At 49.8% G+C, this 23,276-nt stretch overlaps 2 protein-coding genes across 8 annotated transcripts in view; one reads left to right on the top strand and one right to left on the bottom strand.

The window, feature by feature from the left end:
* Positions 1-8,447: 8,447 nt before the first annotated feature.
* Positions 8,448-23,276, bottom strand: part of C21H1orf226 (chromosome 21 C1orf226 homolog) — a 281,417-nt gene continuing 266,588 nt past the window's right edge. For 6 of the 7 annotated variants that reach the window (XM_074349719.1, XM_074349720.1, XM_074349721.1 and 3 more), the window contains 2 exons: positions 12,817-13,126; positions 8,448-11,961 (listed from right to left, as the gene is read on the bottom strand). In XM_074349719.1, the coding sequence (XP_074205820.1) occupies positions 11,463-11,961; positions 12,817-13,126 (809 nt within the window). In that variant the 3' untranslated portion in view covers positions 8,448-11,462. Of the gene's footprint in view, positions 11,962-12,816; positions 13,127-16,962; positions 21,859-23,276 lie in introns of those variants that run through there. The other variant, XM_010953765.3, reaches the window with a different exon arrangement.
* Positions 17,991-20,574, top strand: SPATA46 (spermatogenesis associated 46). The gene is made up of 3 exons (XM_010953768.3): positions 17,991-18,093; positions 19,299-19,412; positions 20,048-20,574. The coding sequence occupies exons 1-3, from the start codon at positions 17,991-17,993 to the stop codon at positions 20,572-20,574; spliced, it is 744 nt and encodes a 247-aa protein (XP_010952070.2).

The following is a 23,276-nucleotide window of genomic DNA, read 5'->3' as shown; positions in this document are numbered from 1 at the left end:
GTTAATATTTCAATTAAGATTTTTGCATTAAAACTCATAAATCAAACAGAACTATAATTTGCTGAATCATGGTTATGTTAATCATATAAAGTGAATTAAGCAGTCTTTTTTCTTTTAGTTTTTCTTTCTTTTTTTTTCTTTGCAACAAATTTGTAAGGTAAGGATTATCTGTTGCTGGAAAGTTCATTAGTACTCTTATGAAACTGAGTTTGAAGCTCTGGTCAAAAATGGAGAGGGAGTCTTCTATAACTACGTAAATGTCTTTAAGGTTTATTGGTTTATTCAATTATTTTGCCAAATTTGGCAATCTTTGTTTTCCCAGGAATCTATCCAGTTTGTCTAAGTTTTTGAAATTATTGCTATATAGTTAATATTATTTTATTATTTTTAAGTCTATGTTGTGACAGTCATCATATCTCTTCACTCTGTATTTTATTTGCATCTTACTCTTTTTACTAATCAATTTTATGCATCTTTTAAAAATTTGATTTGTCTAGTTTTGCCACTTTATTTTGAGGGGGGGAGGTAATTAGGTTTATTTATTTTATTTTATTTTTTTAATGGAGGTACTGGGGATTGAACCCAGGACCTTGTGCATGCTAAGCACACACTCTACCACAGAGCTATACCTCCCCCCAGATTTTATGCATCTTAATGGTCCTTTCAAAGCCAGCTTTTAGTTTCGTTAGTCATTTTTTAAAAATTGTTTTTAGACTGCTATTCTCTATTTCACTGATTTTTTAAATCATTTTAGCTTATTTGGCTTATTTTCAAAATGTATTATTTTCTAATAAATACATTTAAAGCTATGAATTTATTTCACAGTACTACTTTAGCTGTACCCCATAAATTTTAACATTGTATTTATTGCAAATTTATTGTTCAGGTCAAAGTATTTTTAATCCCTGTAAAAACGTCCTCTTCAATCCAAAGAGAATTTAGTAGTTTGTAATTGCTTTCAAATATGTACTTCAGTTTTTACTTTAGTATAGATTCCAAACTATGTAGTATTGAAGTTAGATAACATAGTTTGATTTCATTTCTGAGGTTTCTTTGATGACCTGCTATATGTGGACATTCTGAGGATATTTCATTTGTTTGAAGGAACTTTTTTTTCTATCCATTTTAAAGCTCACTCTCTTCACCCTCTCCCGAATGTATTCAAGACTATGGGTTATATAAAACAAATATTTTTATAGATTTCCTTTTTTTTCTTTAATCTATTTGACCTATCAGAATCAAAGAGAAATGTCTCTCATTTTAATCCAGTATATATGAGAGTTTAGTTTTTAATTACGGTAGTTGATGTATAGATTTGTCTTCATAGTTCTGTCATTCTTGTTTTAACTATTTTGAGGTTATATTTTTAGGTGTACAACTTTTTATAATTATTTCATCATCTTAATGTTTCCTCAGAAATGACTTCTCTTTGTCTCATAATTTTTTGACTTTAATTATATTTTAATGTCACATTAAAATGTTAGCCTTTCTTTTCATCCATACTTTTTGATATATAATTTTTCATCACTTTGTTTTTTAATTTTTTTAAGATCTTTTGTGTTAACTCTGTCTTCTATAGACAAAATATTGCTGGATCTAATTTTTTCCCAATTTAAAATTTTCTCCTTTTGTTTGGATAGCTAAATACACTTATACTTGTTATAATTCGTTCAATTTGAATTTATTTCTGCCATTGTTATAAGCTGAATGTTTGTCCCTCCCAAAACCATACGTGGAAGCTCTGAGCCCCCAGTGTGATGGTATTTGGAGGCAGGGCCTTTGGGAAGTAATTAGGTTTAGATAAGGTGTGCCCTCATGGTAGGATCAGGGCTCTTATGAGAAGAGAAAGAGACACCACCTGCCAGCCCTGAGGAAAGGCCCCATGAGGACACAGCAAGGAGTCAGGAAACAGTCCTCGCCAGACATGGGACCTGCTGGCACTTGATCGTGGACTCCCCGTCCCCTGGAACTGTAAGAAATGTAGTCTAGTAAAATGTCTGTTGTTTAACCCATCCAAACCTATGGTGTTTTGTTACGGGAGCCTGACTAAGAAAGAAATCTTATGCCATTCTTTCCATTTACTATACATTTTGTTTCCTTTTTTTTTCTCCTTTTCTGCTTTTCACTGAGTAGATTTACCCCTGCTAATTTGAAAGCTCTGTTTTTTAAAAAAAGCAAACGTTTTTGGTGGTTACCCATAGCTTATTAAGACTTGTATTTTTGTTTTCCTCTACAATATTTAAATATGTTGTTATAATTAAGCACACTCTCATTTCCTTTCTGTCACCATCATTAATCCCGCCTTATTTTCTGATCTCTAACATATGAATTATTGTTACCTACTCCTTTTGGGTCCTTTACCATTTAAGTTGCAGCAAGCTTTACCGAATCACTCATCCTCATTTCCTATATATTTCCAAACACACGGACTTCTGCGTTTTCTTCTTTTCTTACTAGACTATTTCCTCCAAGAGTATTTTCAAAGATGGTCTTTGAGTAGTAAACCTTTTGCAGTCTTATATGCCCCATAATATTTTTATTTTACATTCATTTAAATGACAGTTAAAATGAATGTAAAATATAGGATTAACATTCTTTTCTTTCAACATCAAATATTAAGCCCTTAGTATTTTGCATCCAGGATTCTTATTGAAATGTCTGATGTTAATGTGATTCTCCTTCATAGCTGATCTTATTTTTCTGGAAACTTTCAAGGTGGTCTGTCTTTATGACCTTAAATTTCACTGTATGTCCAAGTATGAAATTTTCCTCCTCTTTCCTGTTTGAAAGTCTATGTGCCACTTTATTCTTAAGATGTTAATCTTCCTGTACTTTTGGAGAATTCTCATTTTTTCCAAAGATTTCCTTCCTTTATATTTTCTCTCTCTTGCTGGAATTACTGGGAAAGAAGTGTCATCTGTTTTATTTCTTACTCCACATACTACTTGTTGAATGATCTTAGGAAAATTACAAGCCTTTTCAAAAGGAGATAGTACTTATCTCATAAATAAATGTTTCTTTCACCATGAAAAGCTGCCTCTTGCAGACGTTAGTTGCCAGAAACTGCAATGCCTAAATCTAGCCACAAGAGGTCAGATAACCACCGAGAAAACTGGTACTGAGCTGAGGGTTTTTTGTTTTGTTTTGTTTTTTCAGGACCATGGTAGCTATAAAATCCAAAACATTCCTCTCACTAATACTCATCTCTCATTTGAATGCTTAATCTCCAGTGTCAATAACCGGATTAGTGTATGAGCCCGCCTTCCCTGAGTTTGCAATTTGAGATGCAATAGAAATACTTCTGCCACTCCTGCTTGGGGCTGGAATTCTTGCAATCCATAGAGCAGATTCATACCAAAACCTTTCAGAATGGATGTTTTCAAGAGGCACTAGATTCAATTCTGTCACTTACTGGTAGAGTGACTTTGGGCAAGTTGCTGAAGCCCCCTAAGCCTCTGGTCAGCTGCATCTAGAAAGTGGTGTTAATAACTCTTACTGCATAGAGTTATTGTGGAGAATCAGAGACCACGCCAGCACAGGTTAACACTGAAAAACTACTCTTTGTTTTCTCTTCTGTAAAATCAGGGGCTGGTGAATGGGTCCTTAAATTCCCATCCTACATGAATATTCAGGGTTTAATGAAATTGCACTCACCCCTGGAGAAGGTCCAACTCAGTAAGTTATTTCAGGGCCATGAACATTTCCTGGAAATTTTTATCAGACTGGTGTGATGGAAACAGAAGAACCATGTGGTGATGGGAAATCTCCTTAGGTCTAAAAACCTAGGCCTTCAGGTCTAGTTCTGCTCTTTATTGGTTGTAAGACTCGGGGAATCTGCTTAGTCAACTCAGTCTCAGTTTACCCATCTATAAAATGGGGTTGAAATAACTACCTCACCAGGCATGATGATTAATGAGATTACATGTGTGAATTCTTTGAATGCAGTATTGTCTGAATCTAAAAAATGGACTTAATAGGACTTTTCTTGCAGGGCTGTTGAGAAAAACAAATGAGATAATGAATGTAAATTGATTAGCACAATTTCTGGACTATATGAGAGCTTAGAAATATAATTACAAAGAACCAATTAATAGCACTAAAGCCCAAAAGGGTAAAGTACAAATATTAAGGACTGGAACTCACAGCAGCTGAAGGAGCGGCAACCAGAGGTGAGTAGGTGCCTGGCATTGGAGTGCGATGCTTCTTACATTAGGCTGCATTCAAGTGCCTGCTTCGCTGGCTCCTTGGCAAGGTGCCACCTGTCCAGGGAGCAGAATTAACGAAGGATCTGGCTGGAGAGAAATGAGCGACACACTGGCCTATTGATCATTTTCCACTTTGAAAATGGCCTCCCTCAATCCTTCTCTGCAGTGGATGGTCAGGTACAGAGACCGCCTGTGGGTGGAGACCTTGAGGAAGGAGGCTGAACGGGGTGGGGTTGGTCTACCCCAGACCTCAGTGAGAGCCCAGTCTAGTCTGTTCCACACCACTTAGCACTTGACTGTATGTGTGTACATACATATAAAACCTCCCAAATTAAATGATACATTCTCTGAGTTAAGTTCAGCTCAGAGTACATCATTATCAAGCTCCTGTGAGGTGCCAGGAGCTGTACTGGGGACTGAGGAGTCAGAAATGATGATGACAAGGCCCCTGCCCCAGGAGCTCAGGGACTTAGGGCCGAGACACCAGGAAGCAGCTACCTTCCATGTCATGTGGCAAGTGGGGCCACAGTGGAGGAATGCACAGAAGAGCAGAGGATGGGCTGGCGGTGGTGCCTGGGCAGGGATCCCAGAGGAAGGGATACCTACACTGAAATCTGAAGGATGAATGAAGATAGCCTGACAAAGTCAGAGGAAAGAGAAAGAAAGGCAGGGGCAGAAGGGCAGTCTTGAACAAAGGCATGGAAGCACTGCTGAGCAGTTTGGGGCAGAGGGGTACCAGAGCAGCAAGGCAGTAGTGCCAGATGAAGCTGGCAAGGTAGGCTGGGCTGGATTATGGACGGTCTAGAGCACAGAGAGCCTGGCTCACCCGTCTCCCAGGTGCTTCCCAGAAAAGTCCCCAGCCTGTAGCCATGATCAGTACCATCTACATAACTGCCGACTGATGAATGCAGGGGTGGGGGGAGCAGCATGGGCGGGGCTGCTGACCGTGACCACAGCCTCATCCCTCAGCTTTGTCGTACGTGGAATCATTTCCCAGGTGGCCTGTACAGCCTCTCCAGAAGATCCAGCTCCTAGAAATGTCACACCTTGGTCCGGCCTAAACAGAACCCACCAGTTCTGCTGCAAAGACTTTCTGACAGTCCCTAACACAGAGGACCCATGATTTAAATTAAGCCAGGAAGGCAGACAAACAGAATTTACCAGATACCCAGAGACTGCGGGGAAGGTAATATAAGATGGGCAGTGCAGATGCGTTCCGTTTTCCTATCCAGCAACTGGGTCCACCCGTCGTGGGCCCAGGATGCAGAGGGAGTGCATTCACTTGCTGGAGCGGCAAGCCCTTCCCAGGGCTGACGGAATGTATGTCCCTCCATCTCAAAGGCCAGGCTTCCCTTTCATTGGCCTCATAGTGGCCTGGACCAGCCAGAACCACTCCGCGGTAACCAGATGAAGATGTTGTAAGTTGCCATGGACTAGCCTGTGAAGTAAGCTGAACATTCGACTGTGCTGACGCACCAGACCAAACCAGCCGGCGTTACCATTAAATAACCAGGAGAACAGAGAGGATGCGGTGACAAACATGGAAGGTGCTCTAAGGAAGGAGGTGGCTAAGCAGGTGGCACTGGAAAACGCTGACTGGTTCAACAGTAAAACACGAAACAAAGTTGCAGTTTGTCGGGAGGTTGCTTTTTGCTTTGGGGGATTTTTTTTCTTTTCTTTTCTTTTTTGGGTCTTTTCCAAGGGAGAAACACTGGCAGCATTTCCTACTCTGTAACAGATTCCTCAGGCACCTCCCATGGGAAAGAAAGTAGCCTGATGTGTCTGGGTAGGTTCTTAAATATTTCTCCAAGCGTGATTCCCTGTCTGTGTGGTCAATAACCAAGTGATTCGTTCCGTGGGGTAGAGCTTCTCCAGGCTCCCTTGAGCTGGACTATTTATCATGGCAGCAGCTGGAGATAAGCTGGACACAAAGAGGATTTGTGTCTCCGGGGGTCGGGCCCTAGATACGAAAGCAGAGGAATTTTCTCATTAGTGGTAAATCAGTGCAGGGGACTCTGAGAATGGCAGCAGGCCGGAGGGCATCCTGGAGGGGCAAAGCACTGGAAGATGCTTTCACTGGACAACTCAAATTAAGGTTTCCAGAGTGGATTTCCTTGGGAGAGAGGAAAGACATTAAATGTCACCCACACTTGGGAAGCTGCTCGGGGGAGGTGGGGATTCCTCTGTGTGGACTTAATTACCTGTTCCCACCCAGAGCGAAGCCACAGCGTGAGCTCCAGACTGGACACCTCAAACCTAGCGGTGGGCGCAGCAGGGTGAAGCCCAGGGGACCCTGAGGCCCAAAATCTCAAAGATAAGCCATTGTTGGGTTGTTACCAGCAGCCACCAGGCTGGAGTGGGGAGCTCTGCAGTGGAGATGTGAGTGGAGAGAGGACACAGTCAAAGCACAGACAGTTCTACCACACTCCCAGGATTCACCGGCTTCGAAGGGATTCCGAAGAAGTCTGAGAGCAGAGCAAATGGACCAGGAAGGAAGTCTCTGAGTGTGGAGCAGGATCTGAGGCGCAGCCCTGGATTAGCTGACTCCATAAATTCGGAATCCCGAGGGGGGGTCCCCACCAGCACATGCACAGACTCTAGGAATGAAGCAGGTTTCCCGATGACCTCTGATTTGTTCATTTCCTTCAGCAACTATGAGAAGCAGAGTAAGCTCCGAGGAAAAGCACCTTCAGCTAAAGTTACCACCCGGCCCCCTTTGGTGCTTGCATCTGCTTTCATGCTCTGTTAACCTGTTAGCATAACAGGGGGGCAGGTTCCATGGTGTCCTCACCCACTGTGCTCATGGTTAAGAGGTAGAACCAGGTCTCCTTGTCCACCGAAGTTACGGCTGTGCTCCAGACAGCACTGTGCCCAGGAAGGGGCTTGGATATTTGTCCAAACAAATGCATCTTTGTACCCCAGATTCTAGAGCACTTAGAGCACGGCATTAAGAAACACGACATGCACATCCTTTTTGACACTTAAAATTTTCCTCAAAAACATTTTTTTTACAATTTTTCATATTTGATCTTGGCCCAAAATAACTACTTTCCATAATAGTGAGAAAGAAAGGCATATTAAAATCACATGTCACACCTGAATACCTGCAGAAACCGATCCTGAAGCCATCCAATGGGAGAAGTCGCCAAAGATTAGTCCCTGGAGCTTACCCTTAAAGGAAAAACTTGCTATTGTAAGTATTTTCAATGCCTTTCCCCATGCATGGAATATGCTGGACTTTTTTGCGTGACTCCCGCCTTCCTGGAACAACACAGCGCACCCCTCTGCAGAGCGAGTGAGCAGCCTGAACGTCCGCAGTCCTCCTGCTAGTCCTTTGAGAAAGGAAGTCAGGAGTGGAATTCAATGCAGAAGAGGCTGCAGGCTTAGCCTCATGCCTGAGACATTTCGGACATGCAGCCAGGGACCCCTGGCATGGTCATGGGGGCAAATGGCAGCGCTGGGCAGACAGACCCCATCCTTCCCCCTTTAGAAATGGGTATGGCTCCTAAGAACAGACTTTTTTCCTTCCCCTTCCTGTCTCTTCTCCACACTCTCCCTTTTAGTGGGTTAAAAGTCTGGCTGACTCTCAGCTGGGAGTCCTTTGGGTCCTCACCAAAGACACCAACCAGGGGGAAGCAAGGGGGTCAAAGGGGCTTCAGGCCAGTGCTGCTCCAAGCTACGCTCTCTCAGTAAGGAGCATCGGGGTCACTCCGGCCTGGGGAAGTGCCCACATCAGCAACTTTGGGTGTTTCACTGACACTTACTAGGGACTGTGACTCTGATGGCAGCTCTGGTTCCTTTCTGAAGAGCGTCTGCGTGCACACCCAGCTCCGTCCCCTACTTGGTGGAAAAGGGCTGTGGTGGACCCCAGGTTAAGTCACCACCTAGAGGACCATCTGGTGGACACTCCAGTTTCCTCCGTGTTTCCTCCTGATGGGGAGGGTCGCACCTGAGCACATGATGCCCTGAATCAGCTGTAGAGCAGGTTGGAAGCAGAATGACTTCCACAGTGGACAGCTAGTCAGGGCACAAACGAGGGTGCATCCCCAGAGATCGGCTCCCCCCAGGAGTCGCGGGCCGGAGGTCTGCTGGCAGCGCCCGACATCCTGATGTTTCTACCCTACTCACGCCTCCCTCTTCTGGCTCACAAAGCAAAGGCCAATGCTCTCCATGCCACAAGTCAGGCTTCAGAAAGACCAACCAAGCCCCACCAGTCAGGACAGAAAAACAAAACCAGCAAAATCAAACCAAATGATTTTATTGTACGGTTTCCTTCTACCAGAAAAATTACTAAAAATATAAATATAAAATCTCTAGAAAATCCTCAGAATAGCTCTGTAGTATCCTTCGTCCCCCAGCCTGAGGCCAACCTCTTTGTTCTTTAAAAGTTGATGGATTCTTCGAATGTTCGTCTTCCTGTCACCCACACTCGTTAACACAGACACATTTCTCTCCCTGCCAGGGAACACGCCACCCTCCTGCCAGGTTCTGGAAGCTCACCTTGTATCTATCAGGGTAAAGCTGCCGCTGAATCTGGGGACACAGGGCATGGGTGAGCAACGGGGAGAGAAAAGACTTCCTTACATGGACAGAGAAGACAGGCCTTTCATTCCTCCTCGGTACCCTGCCCTTGAGCACACTGGGCCACTCAGAGAAGCCGGACTCACCATGGCGAAGGGTGGTCAGGTGGGGAGGTGACTGCCATGCTGCAGGCACGGGACATGACCCGGGGGGTGGTCAGGTGGGGAGGGGTGACTGCCATGCTGCAGGCACAGGGAGCTCAGGCTGTCGAGATGGACACAGGAAGCCAGGTGGGGCTTTGGCTAGAGGCCTGGTCTGAGCCGAGACCCTCAGCAGGACAGAAGTCGTCGTTCTGCTGGCCTCTGGGTAACGCTTAGCCCCAGGCACCGGCACTACCTGTGGCATCTAGGACCAGATTTCAGCCTCAGAGAGTGTCCCCGCCCACCTCGCCCCACCCCTGGTAGCAGTATCATCCCCCCCGCAGAAGGATGGCTGAGGTGATCAGAGAGGCCAGCTAGAGATTGCAGCAGGGTCCCACAGACCCTTATCTGGTACCAGACATGAATCTGAGTGGCCCTGGGAAAGCCTGGTAGGACCCCTGTGCTAATCCCGGGTCGGGGGGCCAGGACTTCATCGGAGGCTGGATGTGGCGTAGAGAGCAAGGTGCTTAAGGCAGCCTGGCCCCCCAACCTGTAACCTACGGTTACAGTATCACCTGGCCAGAGCCACCCTGGTCTTAGCGGAGGAGCAGCCCAGAGTGCAGGTACCTGGTAAGCTTCCCATCAGAGAAGCAAACCAAGCTCCTGGTGTGGAAGCGCAGGGGAAACTGGGCTTACTCCCAGCACGTGTGTTTATAGTTCTCTGCCCCCGGCCCCCAGCTCTGCATTTTGTGCAGAACCCCAAGCCATTCTGGAAAAACTCACAGGTCCCCAAATCCTTGTGCTGTTCCTGGAGTAAGTCACGATCTACTCAATTCAGCAACAGCCTTGCTCACTTCACCATGGCACCCGGCGTGCCTGGACCCTCCTGAGGACGGTGAAACAAGGCTCCGCTGTGTGAGACGGGGTGGAAGGGGAGGCGGTGGGCGAGCTGTGGCAATGCGCACGGCTGCAGAAGCAAGGATGCAGGAAGGCAGCCTCAGCCTGGGGGTCCCGAGGCTCCCAGGTCTGCAGGAGTTAGCTTGGACACTTTATATGGCAGAGGTGGTGGGGACGGGAACAGAAATGGGGTGACTGGGTGAAGTGGGAAATGAGCTCTGGGGCCCCCAGGGTAGGAAGTGGAACAATGAATAGAAAATGGAGGTGGCAGGAATCACAGGAGGAGGACTGCTAGACTGCCCACCCTGGCCAGACAGGCCACTCCCAGCCTTCTCCTGGGACCAGCCGCTCTGCTCAAGAAAAGGCCTGTTCTCTCCTTGCTGCAAAGGCCCCCAGGGTGGGGATCAGCCCCCGACAGGGTCTCCTGGCCACAGGAAGACAGCACGACAGGACCCCTGGTAGGAGACAGGAACACAAAAGTGGGTTAACCCAGGAGGGCAGGAGCCAGCGGGGCTGGGTGAACCAGGTCAGTCCCTCACAAAGACCCCGAGGCAGGCACGGGGCGGGAACCTTCTGCAGGAGAGCAGAGTGCTTTCTACTTAAGGAAAAGCAGCCTGCCCCGCGGTTCTCACTGCGTTCCAACCTCTCACACTCTCCACCCTGGTTCTCGCACTTACCATGCTTAGACCCTACAATTGCATCTCAGGTGGTGGGGCCCCTGAGAGGCTGCTAGGAGCCCCGACAATGGCTCTTTTCACATCCTGGTTGCCACACTGCCATCTCCACTACTGCTCTGGGTTCTCGGGGACCAGCTCCCTGGGTGCTAGGTTCCTGGGCCCTCCCCCCAAACAGGATCGCAACTTGCTCTGCTGCTCCTGCTGCGGCCTGCCTGGTCCTGTCCCCACGCACAGCAAGGGAAGCCCGAGTGTAGCAGGCTGCATCTGCTTCCTCGGTGCCTCTCCAGACTCACACTCTGGGCAGGCGCTCTCGGTGGCTGGCTCTGTGCCCCCTACTCTGGGAGTGCTCACCATGTTCGCCATGTGGCTAGATGAGTAACACCCTGTGAACCCTGGGTGACAAGGCTGCCCGAGGTCTCAGGCCTGGGAAGCCTCTCCCCTGGCCCTCATCCACCTAGGTAGAGGTGAGGGGACAACCAGGGGCTTGCGTTTTCTTGGGACCAGGAGGAGCTGTGACTGGGCTGTGCTCAGGGTGTGTGGCTTTCCGGGTCTGGGCCCATCATCAAGCCAAACCCACAATTCCTCCTCCAGCCTGATTACCCCTGAGGCAGGAGGACGCTGGGCCCCCAGGGAAGGGAAGGAAGGAACCCAGAGGGCCTGGGAAGGAGAAGAGTAGGCAGCCTGTGGGAGGCAGGCAAAGAGAATTCCCGCAAGATCCTTCATCTTGGGCTGCTGGTCCTGCAGTCAGTGAGGAGCCATGACGCTCTGCTATCCAAGAGCTGCAGCCAGCACCCAGGGGAACCGAGATGGCACCTGAGTCCCTTTGCCATCCCACAGATGGACCCTAGAAGTAGGGCTACTTGTGGCTTCTGGCCCTGCAACAGCCCATGAGGGAGAATCAGCTCCCTGCTGGTGCCTTGTGCGAGGAGGGCAAACAGCAGGCTGGGGCTGGGGCAAGGGCCTGGGTGCACGGCTGAGGGGAGAGTAGAGGGAAGGGAGCGCACAGCAGGACAGAAGCAGCTCTACTCAAAGGACAGCAGGTCTGGGTGAGGGCCCTCGTTGTCAAGGCTGGAGGTCCGTGCCCGAGGAGGCAGGCTGCTATCCTCCAGGGACTCAGCCAGGCTGATGGGGCTCAGGCTGAGTTTGAGGCCATTTCTCTCGATGAGGCCAGGGGAAGAGGCCCTTCTGCCCTCAGTCATCTTTAGCTTGGGTTCGTCCTGGCTGTCTTTGTGGATGAGGTCAGGTACCGACAGGGAAAACTCTCCATTGGGCAGAGCCTCGCCCCTGTCCGCCATTTCCATGGTGGCCTCTGGCTGTGAAGCATCTGCTGGGCTGGGCTGGGCAGCGGGATGGGAGTCCTGGGGTTGCCCAGGTGACAGCTCAGTCCCATACTCCAGACTGCTTAGGACAGGCTGCGATGAAATCAGCATGTCCTGGGTGGTCTTCAGGGCTCGTGGGGTTCGCTTCCTGGTGATGGGAGGTGGAGGATCCAGGCGAGGGAATGTGTCTTGCAGGGCTGATCTGTAAGGTTGACGACAGAGAGGCATGTGCTTTAAGGATGCTGGGACACCAGTCCCCAGTGCGTCTTCCCTTCTCTAACTCCACCTGCACTTTCAACCCACCCACCCCAGGAGCGCTTTATGCTCCGGCCTCTCGTTTTTGGTTTAGTGTGTGAGTTTCAGCAGTTTGTGTGCAAACCGCTTTTGGCCTGTCCCACCCTCACTCAGTGTTCAGAGCAGCAGCGTTAACGCCAGGACCCCCAGTGAACTGTGTCACATCAGAACCTATGCGACAGTCCTAAAAAGTGCACCCCCACCTGGGGAGCGCAGGTGTTTAAAACAAGGCCCGGAAACGGGAGGGCTGCCACAGTGGGCGACTGCCTCCCCTGTCCAGGGGGTTCTGCCAGATGCTGGCTTCTCTACTACCAACAGTCAGCACAGGGCTCCTCCAGTGTGGCTGGGGGGTCAGAGTCCCCCTGGGGAGCTTCTGGGCAATCCCTGGGTTTGACTCCAGCTCTGCCAGTCCCTAACTTGGTAACCTTAAGCACCTGATACTACCTCTCTGCACTTGTGTTGTCTGCAAGATGGAAATAATATAATCTACCTCAGAGGGCCGTTGTGGGGTTAGGTAAAGTAATGCAGCTGAAGCGTAGCTCAGGGCTAGGATGTGATGGGCACTCGATAAACGTTTGCCATGGAGATGGAGACTAAAGCCAGCTCCCACGAACGTCGCCTGACCCTTCAGCTGCTCTTCATGTGACCACCTCATGTCCCTTCCATGGGGTCATTCTCCCAAGACATTACAGTTTGTCTGCAGACCTCTTCCAGGGGGTCCACAGAACCGGGGGTGTCAGGGCAGGAGGTGGGGTGCACTCACCTTCCGTCATCCACGTCAGCCCCGCCGGCCAGCTGGGCCCCTGCCGTCTTGTTGACTTCCATTGTGCCCACGCCGCCCAGGCCCGAGGGCTCTTTCCTCCTCAGGAAGTCATTCACTTTGGCCCCCATGGCTTTGCCCAGGTTCTTGAGGTGCTGGCTGCTGCCCGCCCAGAGTCCTGGCCCTCCGGGCTCCACAGGCCCCAGGGTGGCAGAGCTGGGGGCCGCAGACCTGGACAAGTGGGGAAAGGAGCGGCTCGCCTGGAGCTTTGGGGTGAGGGCTGTGTTCAAGTTCTCGAACATGCTGTGGTCAACTACGAACAAACAGGGCAGACGGAGAAATGGTGAGTGGGGGGCAACCCCATCACTGCTTGTCTCCTCCTTATACCACGCCCACAACTTGTAACTGCATAAGGCTTTGGAAACAGTCAACAAAGAGCCAGCAAAGACACCCTTGACCTTCCGATCCAGTTGTCTGGGTGGGACATAGGACCAGAAATTCTAGTTCTGCCTCGCCCAGGTTAATCAGTGACGAACTCTAGCCACAAAAGAGCTAACTTATCCCTTTAAATCTGCCTCCTTGACTCATGGCTTAACCCCTTACTGTGGGGTCACCAGGCCCTTTGAGGTAAAGAAAAAAACGAGGGTGAAGCAATGCGATGTGACATTTTTTCCCGTTGCCGTGAGCACACGCTGAGCTCTCTGACTCAGGCACTGGGGCAGAAGCTGGTGGAGGGATGGCAAGTACGAGGCCTGGAGTTGGAAGCTCCCTGCTGAAAAGCCACGTGTGTAGCTCATTTTCTCCATGGAAAATGCTCACTTCTCCTGGGGTGGAACTCGGGAAGACGGGCCAGCTGCACACAGGGAGATGCTGAGTGGTGGCTCAGGCCAGCTCACACACAAATGGACACGCACTTGGTGCCAAGGAAGCAGGAGGTGCACCAGCTCACTTGACCCTCCCAACAACCTAGTGAAGTGGGGCACAGTACGACTTCTATTTGTAGATGATGAAGACAGGGCTCACAGCAACGAACTGCCAGGCCAGAGGTCCCAGGCCAATTACCGGTGTAGCTGGAACCAGAACTCAGGTTTTCTCACCCAAAGCTCAGCGTTCTTTCCATGACTTCCCCTGCCTTGCACGGAACAGCTGCCTAAATATGCCTCGTGGACAGTCTCGTCCCAGAGATCTCTCTTTGGCTCGAACAATTAACTCAAAGGGCTGAGGGCTGGGAGGAGACCCACTAGGTTATAAACGCTTGCAGGGTAGAGACCATGTCTCCCTCATCTTTGCGTCCTTGACAGCTAGCCTGGGTCTGGTACGTGGTGGGTGCTCAGTAAATGCCTTAAATTGAATTTCCAGACCCATTTTGCAGATGGAGATGGAGAATTGTGGAGGCCCAGACTACAGCAGCTCCAAGGTTTGCAGTTGGAACAGCCGGAGCTCAGGGCTCTAAACTGCGCTGTCCACACACTTGCACAGGGCCTCTTCCCACCTGGAAATCCAGCCCGGGCCTCAGTGTAGCCAGATCCACTCTGGGGCCTTGGAAGCAGACTTGAGGTTGCTGTCCTTACTGAATGCTCTAGACATTTTATCAATCTGGATGGAGGAGAGATTACATTTGGTCATGGGCTCCTCTCCTTGTCAACACCTCTGCTAAGTGACTGTCCTCGCTGAGCCATCCTAAGAGTAACTGAAGTCAGGGTGTACCTTTTTTTCTGTTGAACTTCTGTACAAAGCAGTTCTCTGCCCTGCACTGCTGAATCCTGGGCCTCAGAAAGCATTTCTCTTTATTGTGGTTTTAAGCAGAGTCATCCCTTCTGAGTCAACCATCTTTTTTTTTTTTTTAATTGGGGAGGGGGTTTAATTAGGTTTATTTATTTTAATAGAGGTACTAGAAATTGAACCCAGGACCTCATGCATGCTCAGTGTGCACTCTGCCACTGAGCTATACCCTCCCCCCCGAGCCAACTACCTTGATGAGCCATATTCTAAGGGTCTCTTTGGGTGGCAGGAGGAAGCTGGGGGAAGAGTGAAGATCCCCCTCTGTGGATGAACCCAGTCTTCACCTCCGTAACTGCCCCTCACCCACGTGGTGGAGGGAAAACACCACCGTGGGAGACACACTGGGAACTCGACCCGAGCATCCCTGGGATGCAGGGTACAGAGCCTGGTTTGGGTGGCTGGGTTCCAGGTGCAGGCCCACCCGACTAGCGGGGCTTCCCAGCTTGTCCCACAACAGGGGTGTCAACTCTTGAGTCTTCTCCTGAGAGGGTGTATCTTGCCTTGTCATCCACTTTTGCATAATTTCCCTATCACATCCCACATCCCACATCCCGCTAATTTTTGAATCATGAACTCTGTGAACTAGCAGGGAAGCCCTTGGAGACTAATGCAGTTGATGATTTCCCCCTAAACCAGAAGCATTCAGGCCACCAGGAAAACAGAGCCAGTGTTGAAGGAGGAAGGCTGGGGAAGAAGGCCAGTCCCCGTCACTTCCCGGCTCAGGTAGTTCTGTGGCAGTTTCCTCACCGGTTTAGTGTGAATTTTCAGAGCAGACACACTCATTTCTAAAAGTGTAACCAAAAATACCTGGCAGTGATTTGTAAATTGTGAGCCCTTTTTATTATAATTCTTTGAGAAACATGTTCTAATAAACATAAATAGCTTTTGGATCGTGCAGCACTGTAGTTTTCCTGCCCTTCTTGGTTCTCTACCCTTCAGAATGTATACACTCAATTCTTAAGTAACTTAAAAACAGCCCATCATTCACTCTCTTTACCACTCTCTGTCTTCCTGGTAGATACACCTGTCTCTATGACTACATGGTAAGCTCCCTGATGGGACATAGGATCTTAAGTGATATATATTGTCTGTAATGTTCAGCATAGGGCCTTGCACAATAGTAGGCATTTAATAAATTAGTTTAATTGAATTTTGAAATGAACACTTAAAACTGACTGCATTGTGGGCTGACACTGTAGAGAAGCTATTCCAAAGCCTTTTTCCATTTACAAAAACCACCCGAAACCCCCTTCTCTGGGAGTGGTCCACAGGGGCTCTGGAGGTCAGTGCAGGAGAAGCTGCCTTTCTCTCCAAAGTAGGACTCTGGCTGGGGCTTCCTTCATCTCCACATCAGAGGGGTGGACCATGAGCCCCTTTCCTGCTGATGGCACTAATGACCCCCATACTGCCCCTCCGTTCCTCAGGACTAGAGGCCTAGTAGTTCAGAAAATAATGGTGATGGTAGAAAGAAAGGTGACTGGAACCCAGCCAGCTGGCCCTCCCCACAGCACACCCCCAGCATGCACATAGCCAAGCAGAGGTGAGCATCTGGGGACGTAAGTCATCCGTAAGAAAGACGGTATCTTACCTGTCCGAGAAAGGGGCTCGGAAAGCAGGTGGGAAACAAATGAGAGAGAGATTTTATGTAGTGACCGATCACTCTGGGAGTGTCACCTCCTGCCTGGGCCACCAGCAATAACATACCAAGAGGATACAGCATGCAAGACAGGGGTCCTGCTGTGCGGAGTACAACAAACCTGGATGACCAGGCTCCCACACACTTTAAATAACTAAACCAAAACAGACTCGCATTTTAAAATCTCTACAAACAGGCACTGACGCAACCTCCCGTATTTCCCCCAGTATCCCGAGCCCCCTTTATACTAAGTACATCTGAAGTTCCCAGCTGGCAGTGGGAGGAATGGAATGGGCCAAGGCGGGGAGAAATGCTAAGTCTTCGGGATCCCGTGTGCATCACTCATTACCATGCTGTCTCATTTTCACAAGTAAATCATTAGATTTTAGACCAGAAAGGTGTGCATAGATTAACCAAATAGGAAAACCAGGTAGCAAAAGGTCTGCCTAGCACCACACAGGGAGCTGATGGCAAAGCAGGGGTTAAACTCCCTCAGGCTGACTCCCAGACCCATGATCATTCTCTGCACCACGACGGCCAATTGAAATCACCAGTACCCTGAAAGGTGCCGAGGCACAGGGCGTCAACTGACACCCCAACTCATTCTAACGTTCCAAACCAGGCTGTGAGGGAGGCACACAAGGAGATCACGTTCTCCACGCTGTCCTGTAAACGTTTAGGAACTAAGCACAAATACAGACAACTCTGGGCTCTCACATGCAGACGCTTACCCAGATTTGCTTCACACGCTGCTCCTTACAGAGTGGGCCAGAGCTTTCCCACACAGCACAAACCTATCCACCTTTAGGTCTAAAGGCCTGAATGGATCCAGTTGTGAGGATCTAGAATGGGGCACCTTCAGCTCATCTTTCACCCTCACTCTTCATCCCTCTGGCGGGCTACGTTGTTACTTGACAAAAACGGAGCAAGAGAAGAGGCAACCTTGCCACTCTGAATTCACAGTCTACCAGCAAATTGCTTATAATGAGCAAAATGGTGTTGAGCAAGCCACCCATGTGTGTTTTAGTCATTTGCTAAAAATAAACAGCACCAACCATTTAAAGGAGTATCTGGTCCCTAGTCTTAGGAAGTACATTGAAATATTTAGGCACAAAGGGACACTGTATTTGTCACTTACCTTCAAATACCTCAGGGGAAAAAATGTATACACATACACACAGAGGGAGGAGGGAGCTGATAAAGTAAATGGAGTGAAATGTTAATGGCAGGAAAACCTGGACACAGGATACATGGATGTTCTCTGTACTGTTATTTTTGCAACTTTTTGTAAGTTTGAAATTATTTCCAAAGAAAACGTAAAAAATATATTCCAAACTAAAAAACCAGAAACTAAAGCAGAGGTTAGGCAGATGAAAAACCAAGCAAGGAGGTCATTCCGAGAGGACAGAGGACCCCAGAGCTGAGGGTGGTGACAGAAACAGACAGAAAGTGACACTAAAGAACAGAGGGGCAAACAGATAACATCACAGTCACATCTCTACTATATCCTTTCTCCTCTCTGGGCACTCTCCATCAAGACAGGCCTCTGACGAATGACAAGTCAAAATGATCTTCAACATTTTTAATCTTGCAATAGACTCCATCCATCTTTGAAAGGGATAACCTCGCTGGTGACTGGAACCACGGGGCCTTCTTGTGATGTCAACTGCACTTAGAATGTTTGTCGTCTGGACAACCCAACTGCTCTCTTGGGAGCAGGTGTGTGTGTGTGATCTCCATGCCCTACGGTAGTCAGAATATGGAGAACTTCTCACTCCTCAGCATTTCAGGACCTCGAATCTCTTCCTCTGTCCTGAGCACTTTTCCTGGTATCATATCCTCACGTGCCACCAGCTTGCCAGGTAAACTCTGGTGCCACCAGGGCCACAAAAATGTGGTTCTTTTCGAAGCTTTTAATTGAGTACTCTACCAGATCATGCTACAGGAGAACAATTTAGTGAGAAAGTCAAATTATACATGGGGAGAAAGTTATTTTTCAAAATGCTGCATTCGTGGTGAGTCGTTCCTGCCATTTATTCATTTCTGGCAAGGGAAGGATGCGGGAAACATTTATTGTCAAGTTGATTCCCCCTCTGAATCTGCATGAAGTCTCAAGGTGACACTCTGTCTATGTGAGGAGTGTGTCCTAGTTTTAGCCTTGTTTTGACAAGCTGGAGAACGTCTACACTAGAACATTAGTCCATCAGTAGGAAGCTAAGAGGAGGTGGGGTAACTGATGAGCATGAGTGCATCGTGGAATAAAGCTGAATGCCCTCAGGACTTGCTGTTCAAAGCATGGTCCATGGAGCTGCAGCATCAGCATCACTTAGGGCCCCACCCCAGACCTGCTGAACCAGAATGTGCATCTTTAATAAGAGCTCCAGGTGCTTCCTGCACACATTAAAGTTTGAGAAGCACTGCTCTGTGGAGTAGGTTCCCCTGAACATCCATGTGCCCATACATAGGACATTTTCACACATCTATTTCCCAAACTGAGCACAGCTACTGCTCCAGGATTTGAGGCAAGTCAGTTTTTTAATCCAAGTGTTAGCAGCCATCAGGCAGCTAGGGTCCGCCTGAACACTCTCTGGCTGTGGGTGAGAGATGATTCAATCAGAGAAACCAGCTTCACATCCTCAAAGGGCTCATGTAACATAGCTATGCGGCCCATGACCAGACTCCCTCTCCTGGGCCCTCGAGTGCTGGGGAGTGCCCATGGTCTGCAAGGCAGAGTGAAGACACAGACGCACAGAGCTGCAAGAGTGAAGAGATAGACGGGCCAGGCAGAAAGCTGTCACCTGGTCCACATCTTAAATTCTCCTTTGGAGAGGATCTTTTCTGGGTCTCAATGAAACCAGCCCATTTGGAATTCCCCAGGAGGTCATCCAGAATAGCTTTGTTTATCTGGGTGCAAGAGAGGTCACTGTCCTATGTCAGCTTTGCAATGTCTTAAAGTACTAAGGTTGAACCCCTAGGTATGTTTTGGGTAGAGGGGGCGAGGAGTAGGGGTCCCAAGAAGAGGACTCTCAACCTTGCTCAGCTCACCAGTGTTTCTTCTGTAACCCAGACATTGCAAAGACTGTGTTACCCACTGAGGCATCCAGCCCAGCTCAGGCCCTGCTACCCCAGTACCAAAGCAGCACTCTCCGGCACGGGGTGCGCAACACAGTGCTCTCACCAGGTGCGGCCTCCTCTGACGTGAGTGGGCGCACCTGCGAGGCTGGGGCGGCAGGGGCTGCTCCTGTAGGGGAAGTGCGCCTGTGCGTGGGATCGCCACTTGCTGCCTTCCCCTCTGCAGCCTCCCGCCTGGTCCTTCTCTTAGCAGAGACCCGCGGGCTTATGGAGGCCTACTGCTCCTCTCCTGTTTCTCACGCTGGTGTGGAACGGCGGCTTCTGCCTGAATGGGCTGCTGCGGGCAGATAGTGAGGCCAGAAAAATGGCCGCAACCATTGGTGACAGAAAGAGGGACTCCAGGCGGCCAGAGGTCTGGCTGTCTGCTAAGCCGCCTGTGTCTACCCTGAGAGGAGGCAGAGGAAAGGTGTCCGCAGGGAGGGACGCACCTGACAAATGCCCAGGCTTAGAGATTAAAGGGGAATCTCTACCCAGAAATCAGACTGCCATTTGTCCCAGTAGAAAAGCAAACAGCAGGAAAGAATGCCTTAGGCTGCTGCCCCATCCCTCTGCCTGCTCTCAGAACTGCACTCAGGGTGGGACACAGGTAACCCCTGACTTCTCTGCTTCTCCTCGTGGCCTCAGCCACCCCAGCCTCACTGCTCTGCCTGGCCCGAGGCTCAGACCCAGCCCTTTCCTTTGCAGACTGCATGTTGGGGGACCCCCTGAACGGGGAGCAGCTGAGGCAGAACTGTATCATCTACCGGCCCTGGTTCTCCCCTTACAGCTACTTTGTCTGCAAGGACAAAAAGAGCCACCTGGAGGCCTACAGCTTCCCGGAGGTGCAGAGGGACGAGGGCAAGGGGGACAACTGCCTCCCCGAGGACGTGGCTGAGAGCATCTGCTCGTCGTCTTCCTCCCCAGAGAACACCTGCTCCCAGGAGGCCACCGAGAAATTCAGGCACGGCCTGGACTCCACGGACTCCATCACATCCCAGGACATCCTGGCAGCCTCCAGGTGGTACCCTGCCCAGCAGACCGGCTACAAGTGCGTGGCCTGCTGCCGGATGTACCCGACGCTGCACTCCCTCAAGAGCCACATCAAGGGGGGCTTCAAGGAGGGCTTCAGCTGCAAGGTGTACTACCGCAAGCTCAAAGCCCTCTGGGGCAAGGAGCAGAAGGCCCGGCCGGGGGACAGGCTCTCCTCGGGCAGCTGCCAGGCTTTCAAGTAATCCTGCTGGCTGGTGGCAGCTGTCTTGTTAGTGGACCCTTCAGGTAAATAAGGGACGATGCCTATTTATGTCTCTAGAGAGACGTCAATAAAGGTAGTGACAGCCTTCCGTCCAGTCTGAGGTCACCCTGCACCACCTATCCTTCCCAGTCCCTGGTACCCATCCCATTCCTCCTCCTGCTAATAGTGGCTTAGAAACACTAGGCCTGCCTCTCTCTCTCTCTCTCTGTCTCTCTGTTTCTGTGTTTTTTAAAGACAATACCTGAAGTTTGAGAATATCCCCTAAAATGGTGGTGTTCCAAGGGAGGTGCCCAAACCAGCCATGTCAGCATCCCTAGGGAATTTGTTAGAAATGAAATTCTCCCACGCCTCTCAGATCAACTGAATCAGAAACTCTGGGGGTGGGCCTGGCCATCTGTGTTCTAATCGCCCTCCAGGTGCAGCTCAAGTATGAGAACCTGGGCCTTCCTGCTGGTCCCTCTGTGACTGGTCCTTGCCCCGCATCGGGGGAGAGCCCACAGTGAGGGAGAAGGGTTGAACGCCCTTTCCTATTGGCATGGGGAAGGCCCCATTGGCAGGATCTCTGCACAGTTTGAAATCTTCTGAGATGTTAGATCTTCTGAGGGCTGGAAAGGACAGGACAACATGCCCTGTGCATAAGGCAGAAAAGAGGCAAACGGGGCTGGGGCCCCTCCTCACCACGTATACCACCATCCTTCACTTGGAAGTGACACCTCTGGCTGAGGCAGAACACAATCATTTTTGACCCAGGGGACAGCTTTACATGACTCTGCTGAGTCGTGTCAAAAGGCCAGGTAAACATGTGAAGACGCTGCTTCCTATCACCAGGAAGTGTCCCAGCAGACAGTCCTGACTCTTACTCCATTTCTGAGCAAACCTCACAGCCAGCTCTGACCCAGAACATGGATGAGCATCGGGGATGCAGCAAGGACATATGTTTTGCTCATATGTTATGCGGTTTTAAAAAAAGCTTAATGCTTGATGGTCTCATTTACCTCTCATCTCCCTGATGACTCGTGGGTCGCTTCACTGTGAGGGGGCATTTCCTTTCAGGGACCCCGACACCAACCCTCCTCTTGTTTCTGCCTCCCCACGGGCTGGCCAGTGGGTTGGGGCGGAGGATGTCCCCTTACCCTCCCAGTGGTCATACAGCAAGTCTTCCTGAAGCCTCACTTTTTGGTTTAGCAGAGGTGCTTCTACTTATTACTGTCCTGCTAAGTATCATTTGCCCATCAGGTCCCGGTCCCACGCTGTGAGACCACTCCCAGCCCCGCACCCGTCCCCTGTTCCTCACCCTCCTCCCACCCAGCCGGAGTCCCAGAGTCTCCCTGACAGGCAGGCTCCAGCTGGCCAGGAGCCAGGACACGCAGGGTCCTGCCCACCCGCTCAGGGCAGGGTGGTCTACAGGCGGCCCTGACATTACTCCATTGCTCCCAGGGCCCTGTTCCCTGAGGGGGCAGATGAGTGACTCTGGCAAGTCTTTAGTCCTCACTGACTCCTGTTTCCCTAAGTGGAAAAGCCACCTGAGCCCTAGAAGGCTTCTCCTTATACATGCTGCTGTGCACGTGTGTCCCCTTGACACGGCTCCCGAGGAGGTACAGAAAGGGGGACACCAGTGGAGTCGAGGAGGCTGCTCATGGTCTCAACTCAGTCTGTGGGAGAACCGGGAGAGGAATCACTCCCCTGGCCTCACCCCCTCCTCCAGGGCATCCACACCACAGGCACAGAACACAGTTAATAAAAGAGGGGAAGCCAGCCAAAGGCCAAGGACTGAGTCCAAGGGCCACAGCACGTGCTAATCACGGCCTGGCAGGGGCTGAAACTGTTTTCTCCCTTAGGACAATGTACTTTCCACCTTTCACATTCCATGTAGCACCATTGTGACCCCAGTAGCTTTCTCAGTACAGGGTTCTGAGTAAAGTCTCAGCACAGCAGAAAATGTTCCCGGCACACAACTGCCCTGACCAGCACCGGCAAGGCCTCCCCCTCCCAGTTAACTGGGAGGTAAACTGTCCTGTGTGTGCCCCAGGCCACTGCCAGGCACTCTGCTGGGTGCTTTTAAAATGCAATCTCAATTACTCTTCATTATACCTTTCTGGGGTGTACTGTATCCCCATTTTACAGATGATAAAATAAGGCCCAGTTCCATTCACTCAGCCAGAAAAGGGCAGAGGGCATGTGAACCTGGTTGATCTGACCCTCCAAACTTTCTTTCAGGCCTGGGCCCAACACGGTTTCAGGTTTAGTAAAACCTCTTCCTGCAAAATGGCTACACACTCTGGCTAAAGTACTCTGGTTTCCATGATGTTCCTGCAGCTTCTTATTTCTTTCTCTAACACCCCTCTTCGCCAGCACTCCTCCTCCCCTTCCACTCCCTGCAGGAAAGCCCACATCTCAGCGAGCCAGGGCTCCTCTGCTGAGCCGTGCTGCCACGACACCATGATCCTTCCAGGCAGGTGTGGGAAGAAGCCTGTTTCGTCTCTGGTATGGACATTCCTGGAATGGGCCCATTCAGAATCCCACCAGCTACGTGTTTCAGACACTGAGTCAAGGAGTCAGTGAAACTATAATCCTGATGGTCTTAATTATATCTGAAAATATCTCTGAGGTACTTCTTTAAGCACTCAAAATCTGCTGACATGGTCAATATATTTCAGTGATGTTTGGAGTCTGAAAAGACCT

The sequence above is a fragment of the Camelus bactrianus genome, chromosome 21 (assembly GCF_048773025.1).
Source record: "Camelus bactrianus isolate YW-2024 breed Bactrian camel chromosome 21, ASM4877302v1, whole genome shotgun sequence".
Classification (NCBI taxonomy): domain Eukaryota; kingdom Metazoa; phylum Chordata; class Mammalia; order Artiodactyla; family Camelidae; genus Camelus; species Camelus bactrianus.
Note: the sequence above shows the minus strand (reverse complement) of the source record. Positions and strands in the feature narration are given on the sequence as shown.